General features: G+C 41.6%; 1 protein-coding gene across 1 annotated transcript in view; it reads right to left on the bottom strand.

The window, feature by feature from the left end:
• The window catches only part of PDE4DIP (phosphodiesterase 4D interacting protein), a 166,874-nt gene extending 160,893 nt beyond the window's left edge, over positions 1-5,981 (bottom strand). Inside the window, exon 1 of the mRNA XM_087866222.1 lies at positions 5,831-5,981. Coding sequence (XP_087722348.1) covers positions 5,831-5,850 — 20 coding nt within the window. The 5' untranslated portion in view covers positions 5,851-5,981. The remainder of the gene's footprint in view (positions 1-5,830) is intronic.
• Positions 5,982-14,956: the final 8,975 nt, after the last annotated feature.

Raw genomic sequence — 14,956 nt, 5'->3', positions numbered from 1 at the left:
CTTTGTCAGTCAATGCTTTTTATATGTCAGCAGTTATTGCTTCTTCATACCTCTTCCACCTTGGCCATGATGAAAAGATACAAGTAGCTACCATCCCTAGTTGGCACTGGAGAGACCAAGGGAGGAAGAAGTTTCTGGAGAATGGAACAAGCAAAAGAGGACTGGCAATAACAAGACACATCGAGGAAAAATCTATTAGAAACTATTAAAGTGCCATGAAAATACAACTTATAGCTGTGATGATGATGATGATGATGAATAGTCTAGGAATAATAAAGTGCTTCAGCCAGGAGAAAAAAACTCAGATCATGCTTGTCTTGCTGACCACAGAACTCAGAAGATGTTCTGAGACTGAGGAAAACAAGTCCTCAGTATATTCGAATGTTTTAAAATAGAATTGGGTAGAGCCACCTTGGGTCATCATGACATCTCTTTTATTCTAGACTTTCTTCTAACTTTACACGCTATTTGGATTTTTGCCAGAGACAACTTGTGGAATGTTCTGAGCTTATTTTGGAATTTTATTTATAAAATACGGTGATTTCAACAGAAGTAGTGTCCCAGGGCATCCGCTGAATGGATGGATACTCCACACAGCTTTGTATAAATTATCCCTGAACCACTGAGAATGGAGAGGGCACTATGATGAGAGTCACCCAATGCATCCTGTCAGAGACAAAATGACCCCTTCCCAGTCTTCTCGTATTTGAACTCCACCCTTAGCATGTAAGCTGAAAGGAGCACAGGGGCAGGGGGATCCAGTCTGACCTAGGACACCGGAAATAAGCAAGCGGTGATGAAAGCACAGATTGAGATAAATTCCTCAAACCAAAATCCAAGTACAGACCTATTTAAAAGTAGCTCAGAGTTTCGAAGGCAGAGATTTTTCCTTCCCCAAATGCAGAAAATCAATTGCTAGAAGTGCTGAGGGTTAAAAGGGAACTTCAAAGACCAAAGATATTTCAGTAATAGAATTATGAGAAAGAGCATATTCCTAATAAAAAAAAAAAGTGTTATATGCAAGCAGCGGCAGCACAGTGGGCAAAGGCACTGGACTCAACCAGACCTTCGCACTCCAGTGCTTAATTAACCTCTCTGGCCTCAGCTGCCTTATCTATAAAATGGAAAGAAATGCGATTTCTGGTTGTAACTATGCATTAGTAAATGGGACTCTCTGCCAACTTAGCATGAATTCAAAGAGAAATAAATGTCTCTGCTTCCTCTACAGTCAAGAAGGAGTGAATGTAGAGTTAAGTTAAGCTAAGAGTTAATATGGAGCAGAATAAATGCAAATAAGCTATCAATGGGGATCATTTAAGTGCAATATAACCATGGTAAATGGGCTTCTTGTCTTACTTGAAGGCTGCACTTTATGGGGGTGAAGAAACAAAATCAAATTTTTTAAATTTTGAGACTGAACCACTATTTTTCTTGGCTATTACTTAACCTTCTCCAAGTTTGCAGAGCCACAGCAGGCAAATACAATCAATGCTTGCATTGTGTTAAATTAAATTACAAGGTTACACAAAACAAAACAGACTATTAAATTCCTTTCCTAACCTTCAATCCTACAGGTAGCCCTTAAATAGTTCAAGTTCACTTTTCCTTGAGTTATTTGTTTAGGGAAGTTGACTAAGGTTCAGGTATGATTTGCCTGACTTTTACTCAGCTTTTCCACATGCTACAAACAAGAGTATTTCCACCCAAAAGGGGAAGAGAATTAGTAATGACTTTTCCAGCATTTCACAGTGTGGTAGGCTGGATAATGGCCCTCCAAAGAAGTCCACATTCCTAATCTCTGGAACCTGTGAATGTGCCACTTTACACGGCAAAAGGGACTTTCAGATGTGATTAAGGATTTTGAGATAGCGGGATTATTCCAGATTATCCAGTTGGGCCCAAAGTCATTACAAGGGTCCTTGTAAGTGATACGCCAGAGAGTCAGCATTAGAAGAGGAGATGAGATAAGGGAGCAGAGACTGGAGTGATGCCATTGCTGGAAAGGGGCCAATGAAGCAAGGAATATGGACAGCCTCTAAAGCTGCAAAAGGCAAGGAATAGATTTCTTCCCTAGAGCCTCCAGGAGGACCACACTCCTGCAGACATCTTCACTTTAGCCTAAAGACCAATTTCCAGACTTCTGACCTCCAGAACTGCAAGATAATAAATTTGTGTTGTTTTCAGCCATTAAATTTGTGGTAATTTGTTTCAGCAGCAAAACGAAACTAATACAATGTAAGGAATCTGAAATACACACTCTTCAGTGAGTTGCTAGTCTCGATAAGTGAACACTAAAAATTTAGAGCGGTAGAAGCTGTTTGCCTGATAGATACGAGACTTACAAGGTGAGCAAAATTATCCTCATCATCAGGCTCCTCATCATCTCCATGAGCTTATTCTTTTGATAACTCTTACCTTATTCATGGATAGTAGCTTGCCAGCTTTTTTGTAAGGCTGGCTTATTCATAGGAAATTTGCTATTCCAGAACCAATGATGTTCTCCCCAAATGATTTAAACAAAGAGTCTGGCAATAGTCGGGCAACATCCCTGGGAAAAAGCCTTCCTGTTGACCTCCAGCAGGGCAGATGATACACAGCTAGCAGTAGGGGATATTATACTTTGAAAACTCAAATACTCAGCACCCTGTCCTTTGTGGATAGACTGAGCAAGATAAAGGGTATGGAGGCTCATGGGAAGAACCTTTCAGAGAGGAAGCTTTGCAGAGCTGCCAAGAATGACACTTAAGAGTAGAATCACAGTCTTAAACTTATTCATAAACTTGACTAGTCAGGATTAAGGAGCCAGCTCCAGAACCAAGTCAGAAATGGAATCACCAGCAAAACTCAATGCCAGGCTGTATTTCTTTCTCAGCTGTGTGTGTTCCCTGGGTACCTTATTTACTCTCTCTCAAGTTCAATTTTTCTTGTCTTAAAAATGATGGCTATAGTAACATTTCCCTCGTACCTCATAGGGTTGTGAGGATTAGGCGAAATGAAGTCTGCAAAGGGATTAGCACGCAAGTTAGTAGATGCAAGCCTAATAAACAGTGGCTTTATAGTTAATTTTTATTCTTTGTATTTCTCAAGTTGTGCTTCTCCCCTGTGACCTCATGCATATGTCTGCTCTAGCCTCTCTTAGAATTACAATGAGAAAGTACAATGCTTGAAGGCAGAAACCCAGTCTCATTCATCGTTTCACCCTTAGCATTTATTTAGCACAGTGCTTTGCCTGTACTGGGCTCTCACGTTTAAAATAAATAGTTATGAACTGATCTTAGCTGTGAGTTAGGAAACATCTGAGACATCAGTTATGATACATGATTATAGGATTTTTCCATTTATGATCCACTAGGTGGTGAAATAAATTGAGTCACACTAGCATTTTTTCTTTTTTAAAGAAAAGGAGGAGGGCGGAAAAGATCAGAGTACAAAACACACAGTAAGGTTAAGTATTGTTACACGAAACTCTTGTTTCAACTGAAACAAGGAGTACGGGAGTATACCTGGTTGTAATGTAAGTACATTTCTCACTGTGAGCAAGGGCAAAAAACCCCAAAACCCAAAAAACAAAATAAAATCCATGAACGTTCTGACTCTTCCACCTCACCAACATTCGGTATTTTATTTTCCATTTCGGCTATTCCAATATGTATACAGTGGTATGGCACTGTGGTTCTTATTTGCATTTCCCTGATGACTAGTGATGTGGAGCACTTTTTCACTGTATCTCAACCCATTGTCTATCCTCTTTATAACCACTTTAGAAAATTATTTGGCAGTATCTACAGAAGCTGAACATACATTTCTGATTACTCAGAAATTCTACGTCTATGCATTTACCCAACAGCAATAATGTACCTATGTTCACCAAAAGACATGCCCAAGAATGTTCATAGACAGCAACCTATTCATAACAGCCCCAAACTAGAAATTGCCCAAATGCTCATTAACAGTAGAATGGATAAATGAATTTGATGTATTTACACCCAGTAGAATCCCATACAGAAGCAAGAATGAATGAACTACAACTCTACACAACAATGTGGAAGAATCCCACAAGCATCAGATGGAATGAAAGAAGCCAGACATAAAAGAGTACACAGTGGATAATTTCACTGACATAAGTAAGGTTCAAAGCCAGGCAAAAGTGATCTATGGTGTGAGAAGTTAGAATAATGATTATTATTGGGTCACAAGGGCTTCGGGAGTGCTGGTTATGTCCTCTTTCTTGATCTGAATGCCTATTAACATGGATATACTCAGTTTGTGACATTAACTGAACTATAAACATATTATTTGGGGTTTTCTAAACTATTTCTGAATTTATCTGAAATCTAAATAAATATCTAAATATAAAGTTCAGGAAAAAAATTAATATCTTTTTTTTTTTAAGTGTGAACAACACTGACAGAGAGCAAGAATCCCTGATATGCTCATTCTCATTACCTTTGAGTGGTCATCTAGCCTTTGCTTGAACAATTTCAGGGTCAGGAATCTATTTACTACCCAGGTAGGTCACTTGTTAGAAAGCTTCTCCCTTACACAAAGCTGTAACTTGCCTCCTCGCAATGTGTTCTGTTCTCCTAAGAGTTTCCAAATCCATTGAATCCCACCACCACCAATTCCTCTTCCAATATTTGAAAGAAGCCACCATATCCACCCCCACCCCAGCCCCGTCTTCTCTTCCTCAGACTAAAGACCCCCAGGTCTTTTGGTCACCCCTCAAGGTTTTCAGTCCCCTTGTGTCTCTTGATTGCACTAGCGACGCCCACAACAGAGCACTGCCCTCTAGGAGAGGCCTAAGAAGAGTAGAAAAGAGCAAAAAGTAGAATCATTACTTGCAAATCTAGATAGCATGGGTCTACCAACATTCCCAAAGCTTCAATTTCATTAAAACTGACACAATAGAGATCACTCCTGTTGAACAATCAGCTGAAATCCCTCAGATCTTTTTCACAAGTCCTATTAAGCCCCAATTTCCCTTCTGCGTCTGTACGGTCCACTTTCTTTTAGGCGTCAACACACACATTTGGCCTCACTCCAATCTCCAAAGCTAAATCCTGGAGCTGGAGCAGTATCTGTTTTGGAAACACCTCTGGAATCCAGCCTTTCCATCCACCCTCCCACTGACAAACAAAAATGAAATCTTAGTCCCAACACATTATCTTTTACCCCTGAGTAGGTCTGTTTTAAAGTCCATTGAGGGGAAGGACTAGTCCATTGGACATCTCCAAAATCTGTCCTAAAAGCTGGCTGTCACCCTGGTCTCAACAAAGCCTGGGCAATGAAGGGCACCCTGGTCTCTTTCTTCCTTCTTTCCTCTTCCGAAGTCACTCCAACTGGAGACTCTGGAGATGAACAATGCTGGGCTCTGCTCACTCAGTACTTTGCCTTTTGTATGACTGGTGGAGGATGAGGTTGAGAAGGAAAACGTGGCAGGGTGAGAAGGAATCTGGTATTTTTCAAGGTATCTGAAATCAAAGGTATCTCTAAAGAATGACCTACGCCAATCCCTCCCCTCTGTGGAACAGGGAAAAGAACCATTTCTACAAAAACTTCCAGGTAAAGCCCCACTGGGTATTTGTAGTAACAAGACTAGGTGGAGAGGAGATCCATTAAGCAAGGAAAACACCAGAGAACAGAACATGTGCAGAAGGATCAAGAGAAGTGGGAATTAAAGATGCATTTAAAAAAAGAGAGAAGATACCAAAAGCCCCTAGGTGAGGGTTCTCCTTAAGGGAGCGGGGGCGGGGGGGGGGTGGCGGTTAGGGCGCGAGGGAGGGGGGCGCACCGTATCCGGAATGCTGGCAGAAAGCAGCGGCTCACGTACCTTGTCCACGTCTGCTCCATTTTCCAGGCGCTTCCCCCTCACTTTCAGGGCGCTCCTCACCCGGGAGTGGAAGCAGCCTGGGAAAACGAGAACCCTGGCCCACGAATCTCCAGTGCAAAGAGCGGCAGCTTTTCCCTCCCCAGCTCCTTCTTTCTGTGTTGGCGAAGAGAGAGCTCGGCTCCCTGGTTGGTTTGTTTGTTTTTTAGAAAAGCGATTTGACGTGGCCGAACCTCCGGCTAACGGTGCGACGGGCACAAGGGAGGGCTGTTCTCAGTAGGAAGCGGGACGTGGAGCGGAGCGGCGCCCAGCGCTGTTTGGGGAACTGGGGCCAGAGGCAGCCCGGCGGGGCGCGCACACGCTCCCAGGCTGAGACACGACTGGCTGGCACGAGTCGCTCCGCACCAGCTGAGCTGTCAACCGCGAGCGGAGGCGGGGCTCCCGGCAGCCAGTGTGCGGGGGCCGAGCCAGCCCAGGTGGCACGCCTCCCCGGCTGGGAGAGGTGGGCGGAAGGGCAGAGGGCGGGGGGCGCGGTACCAAGCCCCTCCACTCCTCCCCCGTCCCACTGAGGGGCGCTGTAAAAAACAAAACAAAACAAAACAAAACAAAAAAACCAAAAAACCACCAACTGTCGGGAGAATTTGGAGAGAAGGTCCTCTCGTGTGCCTGCATCACCCCACCCACAAGTAAAACAGAACCAGAGCTGGGGTCTAGGAGGGTTTTAGCCGCAGTCCCGGCTGAATGCAGATGCACACCCTAGATGGTCATCGGACTTGAACTTGATGTTAGTTTCCTAGAGATGTGACATGTCGGTCTCACCATTCATCTGGGGACAGGAACCTACCTTAGAAAGGGAAGCATCCCAACGAAACCTTGCAGTATTATCAGCTTAGCTGCCTCCATCTCCGTCAGCCCCTGATTCTATACTGTTCTGCCTCTTCCGCCTTCAGTTTCCCAAGCACAGAGGCAACTGGGCTCTACAACTAGCTTCAAAGGGGGCAGAGGGTTCCTGAACTTCCCAGAACACTAGAAAAGCTTCAAGACAGTAGCCGACAGGACTAGAATCTCCTCCTTCATTATTCAAGATCATGGAAAAGGGCCCTTTGGTGACGGCACTGCCTGAGACTCTGTACCATCTATTTATGTGATGAGGTTTAAACAAGTCAGACATGCTATAATTAAAGTGCTTACAGCCCCAAGCTCCTTTTTAGCTCTAAAATAAAACCTTTTTATTAAATGACATGATCACCGTTATTATTTGCGTTACCAATGACCTTTTTTAATTTGCAGAAAGCTTTATACTGCCCACATGTGGCAATGTTATTTAGTTATACTTATTTCAGAGGTGATAGAATTGAGACCCCAAAAAGCTCAAAGTCTCTGCTAAGCCTCGGATACCGGTTGTCTTCTCCATGGTGTGACCCCAGACATTAACTCTCTAAATTTCTGAAAGTAAGGCCAACAAGATGTTTCTACAGTGAATTGATTCTTTCAGGTATCCTGAGTTTAACTCAGAAAGGGCCCTGGCACGCCTGAGAATTGGTGAAACTGTGGGGAGCCCGTATTCTTGGAGCTGTTATCCTGCCTACTATGTTTTGGATGAGTTCCTCTAATTATCAGCACAGAATAGGGGTGGGGAGGGCAGGATAATAATAAAACATCTGAGGGTTCAGAGGAACCATCTAATAGGCCCCTAATCTAGAATGCCCACCCCTCCCCCCAGCACTTAGCTCAGACCTAAGGCCACACTGCTCCTGAGCTTAGAATGTTTCCAGGAAACATTTTAAGGCCCAGTTTGACCCAAGACAAGGCTTATAGGCCACCTGTCTTGAAAAGAATCTCATGCTGCAAACAAACAAGCAAAAAAGGGTGAGGAGAGTCAGATTTCCATCCTCCAAACCAAAGTGGGTGCTATATTTAGTTTTGTCTCAAATCAAATTATGGGCTACTGAGTTTGGAGAAGAACTGTATTTACAGCAAGACATATGCTGCATTCAAGAAGTAATAGCATTAGCTGGAAGAACTATGGGGTCTCAGAAGTGAGGCTAGAAAATATGCCAGTTTATTTTTAAATAATGTTTTTACAAAGTTCATAGTACATTCATTGTGAACGGTTGAAAAAATACAAAAAGAAGTATATAGAAAGTAAACTACCCATAATACCCAGAGATAATCAATGTTAAACATTTGTTGAAATTTCTTTCCAGTCTTTTTAAAAAATATATCTTTTAACCCAAAACACTGACTCTCTCTTACACACCCAAGAGTATATTCTTGAAAACAGAGATTTCATTGTTGTTTTCAGGATTACGTTTATTGTCAAAAGAACAAAGTTTTTGTGTTATATTGTAAAAAAAAAAAATCACCCATATATCCACTCTGCCAACACAACTTTAAATTTCTCTACATTCCATCTAGTCATTATCTGCATATATTACATATCTGTTTCTATATAATTACAGCCTAGACAAAAGTTTATGCCCTCCTTTCTCACTTATTAGATATCTGTCCATGTCATTAGAGAGTGTTTATATATTTATTAGTTTAATGATTGTAAATTACTATATAATATCAATAAAACTATAGTTTACTTAATAATATTTTGTTACTGCATAGTTACACTGTTTCTAATATTAGACTCTTATAAACAATGCCTCCATTATTTTATTCTTTTAAATTGTTTCCCTAGGATAACTTCTTAAGGCATAGGAATGTGAGGATAAAAGCACTTTCCAGGGATGCCTGGATTGCTCCACAAGTAGAGCGTGTAACTCTTCATATTAGGGTTGTAAATTCAAGCCCTGCATGCGGTGTAGAAATTAATTTAAAAAATAAAATCTTTGGGGCACCTGGGTGGCTCAGTTGGTTGAGCACCTGACTCTTGGTTTCATCTTGGGTCATGATCTCAGGGTCATAGGATAGAGCGAGCCCCTCCCCCACCCCATGCTTGGTGGGGAGTATGCTTAGGATTCTCTCCCTCTCCCTCTGCCACTCCCCCCTGCTCTCTCTTTCCCTCTCTCTAAAATAAATAAATACATCTTTAAAAAATTAAGTAAAATCTTTAAAAAGAAAGTACTTTCTAATTTTATCATCTTACACAGAATAACACTAGGATTTTTAATTTTAACTGTTCTAATAGGTAAGAAATTATTTAATAGTTATAAGATAGATATATCTATGTATCTATGCCTATCTATCTATATGGTATATAAATAATTAAACATCATCTCATTTTACTTTATACTTCTTAGAATACTAACTAGTAAAATCTTATTTCATAGGCTTTTTTTTTTTTTGAGCAGACTCCATGCCCGCGTGGAGTCCAATGCAAGCCTTGAACTCATAACCCCGAGATTAACACCTGAACTGAGATCAAGAGTCAGACGCTTAACTGACTGAGACCCCCAGAAGCCCCTTTCATAGGCTTTCTTGCAAACCATTATCTCTAGTAGCTAGTCACCTTAATCCTGTTGTGTGGTCATTGTATTAGTCATCTTTTTGTTGCAACAATGCTGTTTAACAAAGAACTCCTAAACCTCAATATTGTACCACAAACATCCACTCCTCACTCAAGGATCTGGGTTTCAGGTATGGATTGGTTAAGCATGGGTTCAAGACTATTCCAAGTAGCTCTCATTTCAGGACCCACACTGAAGAAGCACTGGCTACCTGGGGAATATTCTTCTCATGGTAGATTGCAGGAGCGTAAAAGAGTTGGCACAGACTCTTGAAATCTGCACTCAGAACTGGCATGTTGCCCTTTCTGTGGTATTTCATTCTCCAAAGTAAGTTAGATGGCCAAGTCCAAAGTCATTGGTGCAGAAAAGTGCACTCTGCCCACAGACTGCAGGAGGGGTGAGTAGGTGTAGAACAAAAATACAATTTATCATCTATCAATCCCTGTATGCTGTGCTTTCTGGCTCTTTGTGAAATTTTCTCCTGGTGGGTACATGGTAACTTTACCCTTCCCTACCCCATTTAAAGTAAGGTGTGGCTTTTGGTCAATGAAATGTAGCTTGTTTTGGCCACTGAAATGTGAAAGGAAGTCTCATGTGTCCACTTCTAGGTGGAATGTAGACGTTTTTAAGAGTCAGTACACAATCAGCAACTGTCAGTTTCCACTGTTGTACTGATCTTTGAAGATCAATTAGTGTCAAGATGAAGCTTTCATCCATGGTCTCTGAGCGACTCTGATGATCTAAGTGCTCCTACTGGCCCAAATTGAACATGTGGACTGACCAAGAAATACATGTTTGTCGTATTAAGTTACTGAGATTTGGAAATTATTTATTACTGCAGCGAAGGCTGGCCTGACACATTTTTACTCCCATTTGAGTTAGATAAGACTATAGATCCCATGAATCATTATGTAGAAAGTTACACATCTTCCCCTTTTGTATCTCTCCCAGGTTTCTAATTTAGAACTCAAAGAATCTGGGTAGATAATGTCAATAAATTAAAGTAGTTGTAAATTAAATCACTTATGTTATTCTTGAGTACATGGCTCTTGAACTGGTCAATGGATTGTGCCTCAGGAAATATTTGCATTGATGAGAAAATACAAAAAATAGGAAGGTATTTCTTTTTTATATATACTCAGTTCAGAATACTCTAATGGTACTTTTACCTTCCATTCATTTTTTTTAATTCCCTTGCCCTTCTCCTCCCCAGCTTGATGCTAGGTAAAAAGGACTATTGATTTTGATGTAAATGACTGCATGAACTCTAAGGCAACAATAAAAATAAACACGTTTAACATACCTTTTTTTTTTTTTTTTTTTGCCAGATTCTCTTCTAAGAGTGCAAAGCTGGGGGCATCACAATGCCAGATTTCAAGTTGTACTACAAAGCTGTGATCACAAAGACAGCATGGTACTGGCAAAAAACAGACACATAGACCAATGGAACAGAATAGAGAACCCAGAAATGGACCCTCAGCTCTTTGGGCAACTAATCTTTGATAAAGCAGGAAAAAACATCCAGTGGAATAAAGACAGTCTCTTCGATAAATGGTGCTGGGAAAACTGGTCAGCTACATGCAAAAGAATGAAACTTGATCACTCTCTCACACCATACACAAAGATAAACTCCAAATGGATGAAAGACCTTGATGTGAAACAGGAATCCATCAAAATCCTGGAGGAGAACATAGGCAGCAACCTCTACGACATTGGCCACAGCAACTTTTTCGTGACACATCTCCAAAGACAAGAGAAACAAAAGATAAAATGAACTTGTGGGACTTCATCAAGATAAAAAGCTTCTGCACAGCCAAGGAAACAGTCAAAAAAACTAAGAGGCAGCCCACGGAATGGGAAAATATATTTGCAAATGATACTACAGATAAAAGACTGGTATCCAAGATCTACAAAGAACTTCTCAAACTCAATATGCGAGAAACAAATAAACAAATCATAAAATGGGCAGAAGATATGAACAGACACTTTTCCAATGAAGACATACAAATGGCTAACAGACACATGAAAAAATGTTCAAAATCATTAGCTATCAGGGAAATTCAAATCAAAACCGCATTGAGATACCACCTTACGCCAGTTAGAATGGCAAAAATGGACAAGGCAAGAAACAACAATTCCTGGAGAGGATGTGGAGAAAGGGGATCCCTCCTACATTGTTGGTGGGAATGCAAGTTGGTACAGCCACTTTGGAAAACAGTGTGGAGGTCCCTTAAAAGTTAAAAATTGAGCTCCCCTATGATCCAGCAATTGCACTACTGGGTATTTACCTCAAAGATACAGACGTAGTGAAGAGAAGGGCCATATGCACCCCAATGTTCATAGCAGCATTGTCCACAATACCTAAATCGTGGAAGGAGCTGAGATGCCCTTCAACAGATGACTGGATTAAGAAGTTGTGCTCCATATGTACAATGGAATATTACTCAGCTATCAAAAAGAACAATTTCTCAACATTTGCTGCAACATGGACAGCACTGGAAGAGATAATGCTAAGTAAAATAAGTCAAGCAGAGAAAGACAATTATCATATGGTTTCTCTCATCTATGGAACGTAAGAACTAGGAAGATCGGTAGGAGAAGAAAGGGATAAAGAAAGGATGGGTAATCAGAAGGGAGAATGAAGCATGAGAGACTATGGACTCTGAGAAACAAACTGAGGGCTTCAGAGGGGAGGGAGGTGGGGGAATGGGATAGGCTGGTGATCGGTAGTAAGGAAGGCACGTATTGCATGGTGCACTGGGTGTTATACACAACTAATGAATCATCGAACTTTACGTCAGAAACCAGGGATGTACTGTATGGTGACTAACATAATATAATAAAAAAAATTATTTAAAAAAAAAAGAAAAAAAAGGAATATTTCAATTATTTCAACCAGTATGCTGCTTGGATTTACCATCTTACCTTATTCAGGTCAATAAATGCTTATTGAGTATTTAAAAAAAAAAAAAAAGAGAGTGCTATAGGTACTGACTCCTTTCATCCTCCCCAGATCCTGATGAGCGAGGCTCTAGTTATCTCTGTTTTGTAAATGACTAACATGGAGCACAGGGAGGTGAAGTATATTGCCTAAGTTCACAAAGCTGAGATGTAAAAAAGCTTAGCTCCAGAATGTCACACCTAACCACTCACTACGCTCACTGCTTCCCTTATTCTGACACCCAGCATTCACTGAGACTTAGGTAAGAGGACACTATGTCTGTAACTCTTTAACTCCACTGATCACTGCCGTTGATTCAGCTGACTTGGTCAGTAAGCAGATGTCCCCTCTGTCCCTCACCACACCACATCCATCTCTCTAACCTTGAGGTTTTTTTTGTTTTTTTATGTCCTTTCCAGACAGAGATGAGTCATTCCACAATCAAGGATAAGAGTGTCTTGGCACTTAAAGATGGCCATGAATTCTTTCCTTCTTCCATTGAGAGATGAGATCTAATTCTCCTCCCTTTTAATCTGGGTCTGCCTTAGAGACTTACTTGACTGATAGAATGCAGCATTAAGAGATGTTCTGGGACTGCCAAGGCTAAGTCATTAAGAAGAGTTGCATCCGGGGCGCCTGGGTGGCACAGCGGTTAAGCGTCTGCCTTCGGCTCAGGGCGTGATCCCGGCGTTATGGGATCGAGCCCCACATCAGGCTCCTCCGCTAGGAGCCTGCTTCTTCCTCTCCCACTCCCCCTGCTTGTGTTCCCTCTCTCGCTGGCTGTCTCTATCTCTGTCAAATAAATAAAAATAATATCTTAAAAAAAAAAAAAAGAAGAGTTGCATCCTTCATGCAAGACACTTTGGACACTTGCTTTCAAAGTCCAGAGCTGCCCGGTAAGAAAACTCCCATCCTAGAGAAACCTTAGCCAGGGTGCAGGGGAGCAAGAGCGCCTGGCTCCTGGGGTCCCGAACAGACTAAGTGCAGCCACTCACCACTTACAAAACCCAAAAGCAGAGAGAAGACTGGTGGTGAAACAAGAAAGAAATTCATTTCAGTGAGGTCAATCCTGAGAAGATAGGGAACTAATGTTCAAACACTGTCTGCAAAATGCTGGAAACACTTCCAGGTGTATATGAGGAAAATATGGGACAAAGGTCGGTGGACAGTAAAGGCCAGGAAGATCATTGTCTTGGGGTCAGTCACAGTGGTCTTGCTGGCTCAGGGCAGTCCTTATTGCTTGAGGGGGTAGTTTCAATGTCCCTCAGGGGATGCTTTGCCCATAGGGTCTTTTACCTGAGTTAAGAGATAAGCTGGTAAGAAGAACATAATCAATTAGAAAATACAAACTGAGGTCAGAATGGAAGTAGATGATGCCCTCTTTCAAAACCCTGTGGAGAGAGGACCTGAGCCTGCACAGAGAGAGGGAGGTGCCTAACTGAGTCCACCACCTGGCAGTTACCATAAAGGTGCCAGGCACGTGAATGAAGTGCTGGACTTTCGAGATCAGTCCCATCATCTGCTGGACCTAACTGAGCAGCTCCAGCTGTGGCTCTATGGAGTAGATTTGCCCAGCTGAGTCATGGTAGGATTACTGACCCCCACATCATGAGATATAAAAACATGTTTTTCTGTGTTAAGTCATAAGTTTTGGAGTAGCTTACTAAGTAGCAGTAGTTAACCGAGCCAATTTGGTACCTGTGAATGGGGTGTCGCTCTAACAAAAACCTAAACAAGTGGCAACGACTTTGAGACCTGGATGTAGCAGAACCTGGAAAGGCCTCAAGGATACTGTTAGTGAAAACTGGAAGGGCATTCTAGAGAGACTGTGGACAGCAAAGAAAATATTATTAGGGGCTGGAAAAAAATGACCTGTGTTACGTCGTGGCAGAAATTTAGCCAAACCATTACCTGTAGGAATGTGGAAAATAGAAAACATTCATGATGAATGGATGGGTCTGGCCAAAGAAATTTTTAGACAGAATTTCAGAAGTGCTAACTGGCTTTTTTAAACCACATATGACAAGGTATGGATAGAAAAAGGTGCGTTAGGGAAGGAAAAAAAGGGAGGGGGGAAGGACCATGCAGTTTTTAAGCTGAATTTAGGGGAAATATAGAGTCAGGACTTGCCAGATTCAAAAATTAAACTGCCTCACATCCCAATCTCTCCAGATAGCAAAAGTTTCAAATTAAGAAGTAGTTTCAGGGCAAAACTCAAATCCAAGATGTGACTGTTGGACCCATGGTTAATACCTCGAAATATTTAAGGTGATGCCTCATATACCATTTCAGTTAAACAAAAAGGCCTCTAAGAATCTCGAGGGTGTGCCTCCCTACTAGACAAAGAAGCTTCGAAGAATCTGAAGGGCCCTTTGTCTCACAGCAGCCTCCTGGCAGCCCAAGGTAGAAAAGAGCTTGTTTCAGAATAAAATGTGGGCATAGCTTTCGTCTAGAGGAGTTGATTATAATTAGTACAAAAGATGTCCTCCATGTTTTTAAGCAAATTTTACCAGCATGGACTGAAAGGTATTAAGACAGTACAGAATGAAAAGATGCTTTTGGACCCTCAACCTGCCAACAAGAGCAAATAAGCCCAGAGAGTGACCCAACTGCAAACAAGGACCATTTCTTATGGAAAAAGAAGAATGACTCAAAGAATTGAAACCAAAAGCCCAGAAGGCAGGCCAAGAGGTCTTCAGATCAAGAGGAACCGAACTCAAGGAGCTGTAC

The sequence above is a fragment of the Ursus americanus genome, chromosome 12, assembly GCF_024610735.1.
Source record: "Ursus americanus isolate L20-20 chromosome 12, mUrsAme1.1.p, whole genome shotgun sequence".
In the NCBI taxonomy this organism is placed as follows: Eukaryota; Metazoa; Chordata; class Mammalia; order Carnivora; family Ursidae; genus Ursus; species Ursus americanus.
This window is presented reverse-complemented; position numbering and strand designations above follow the sequence as displayed.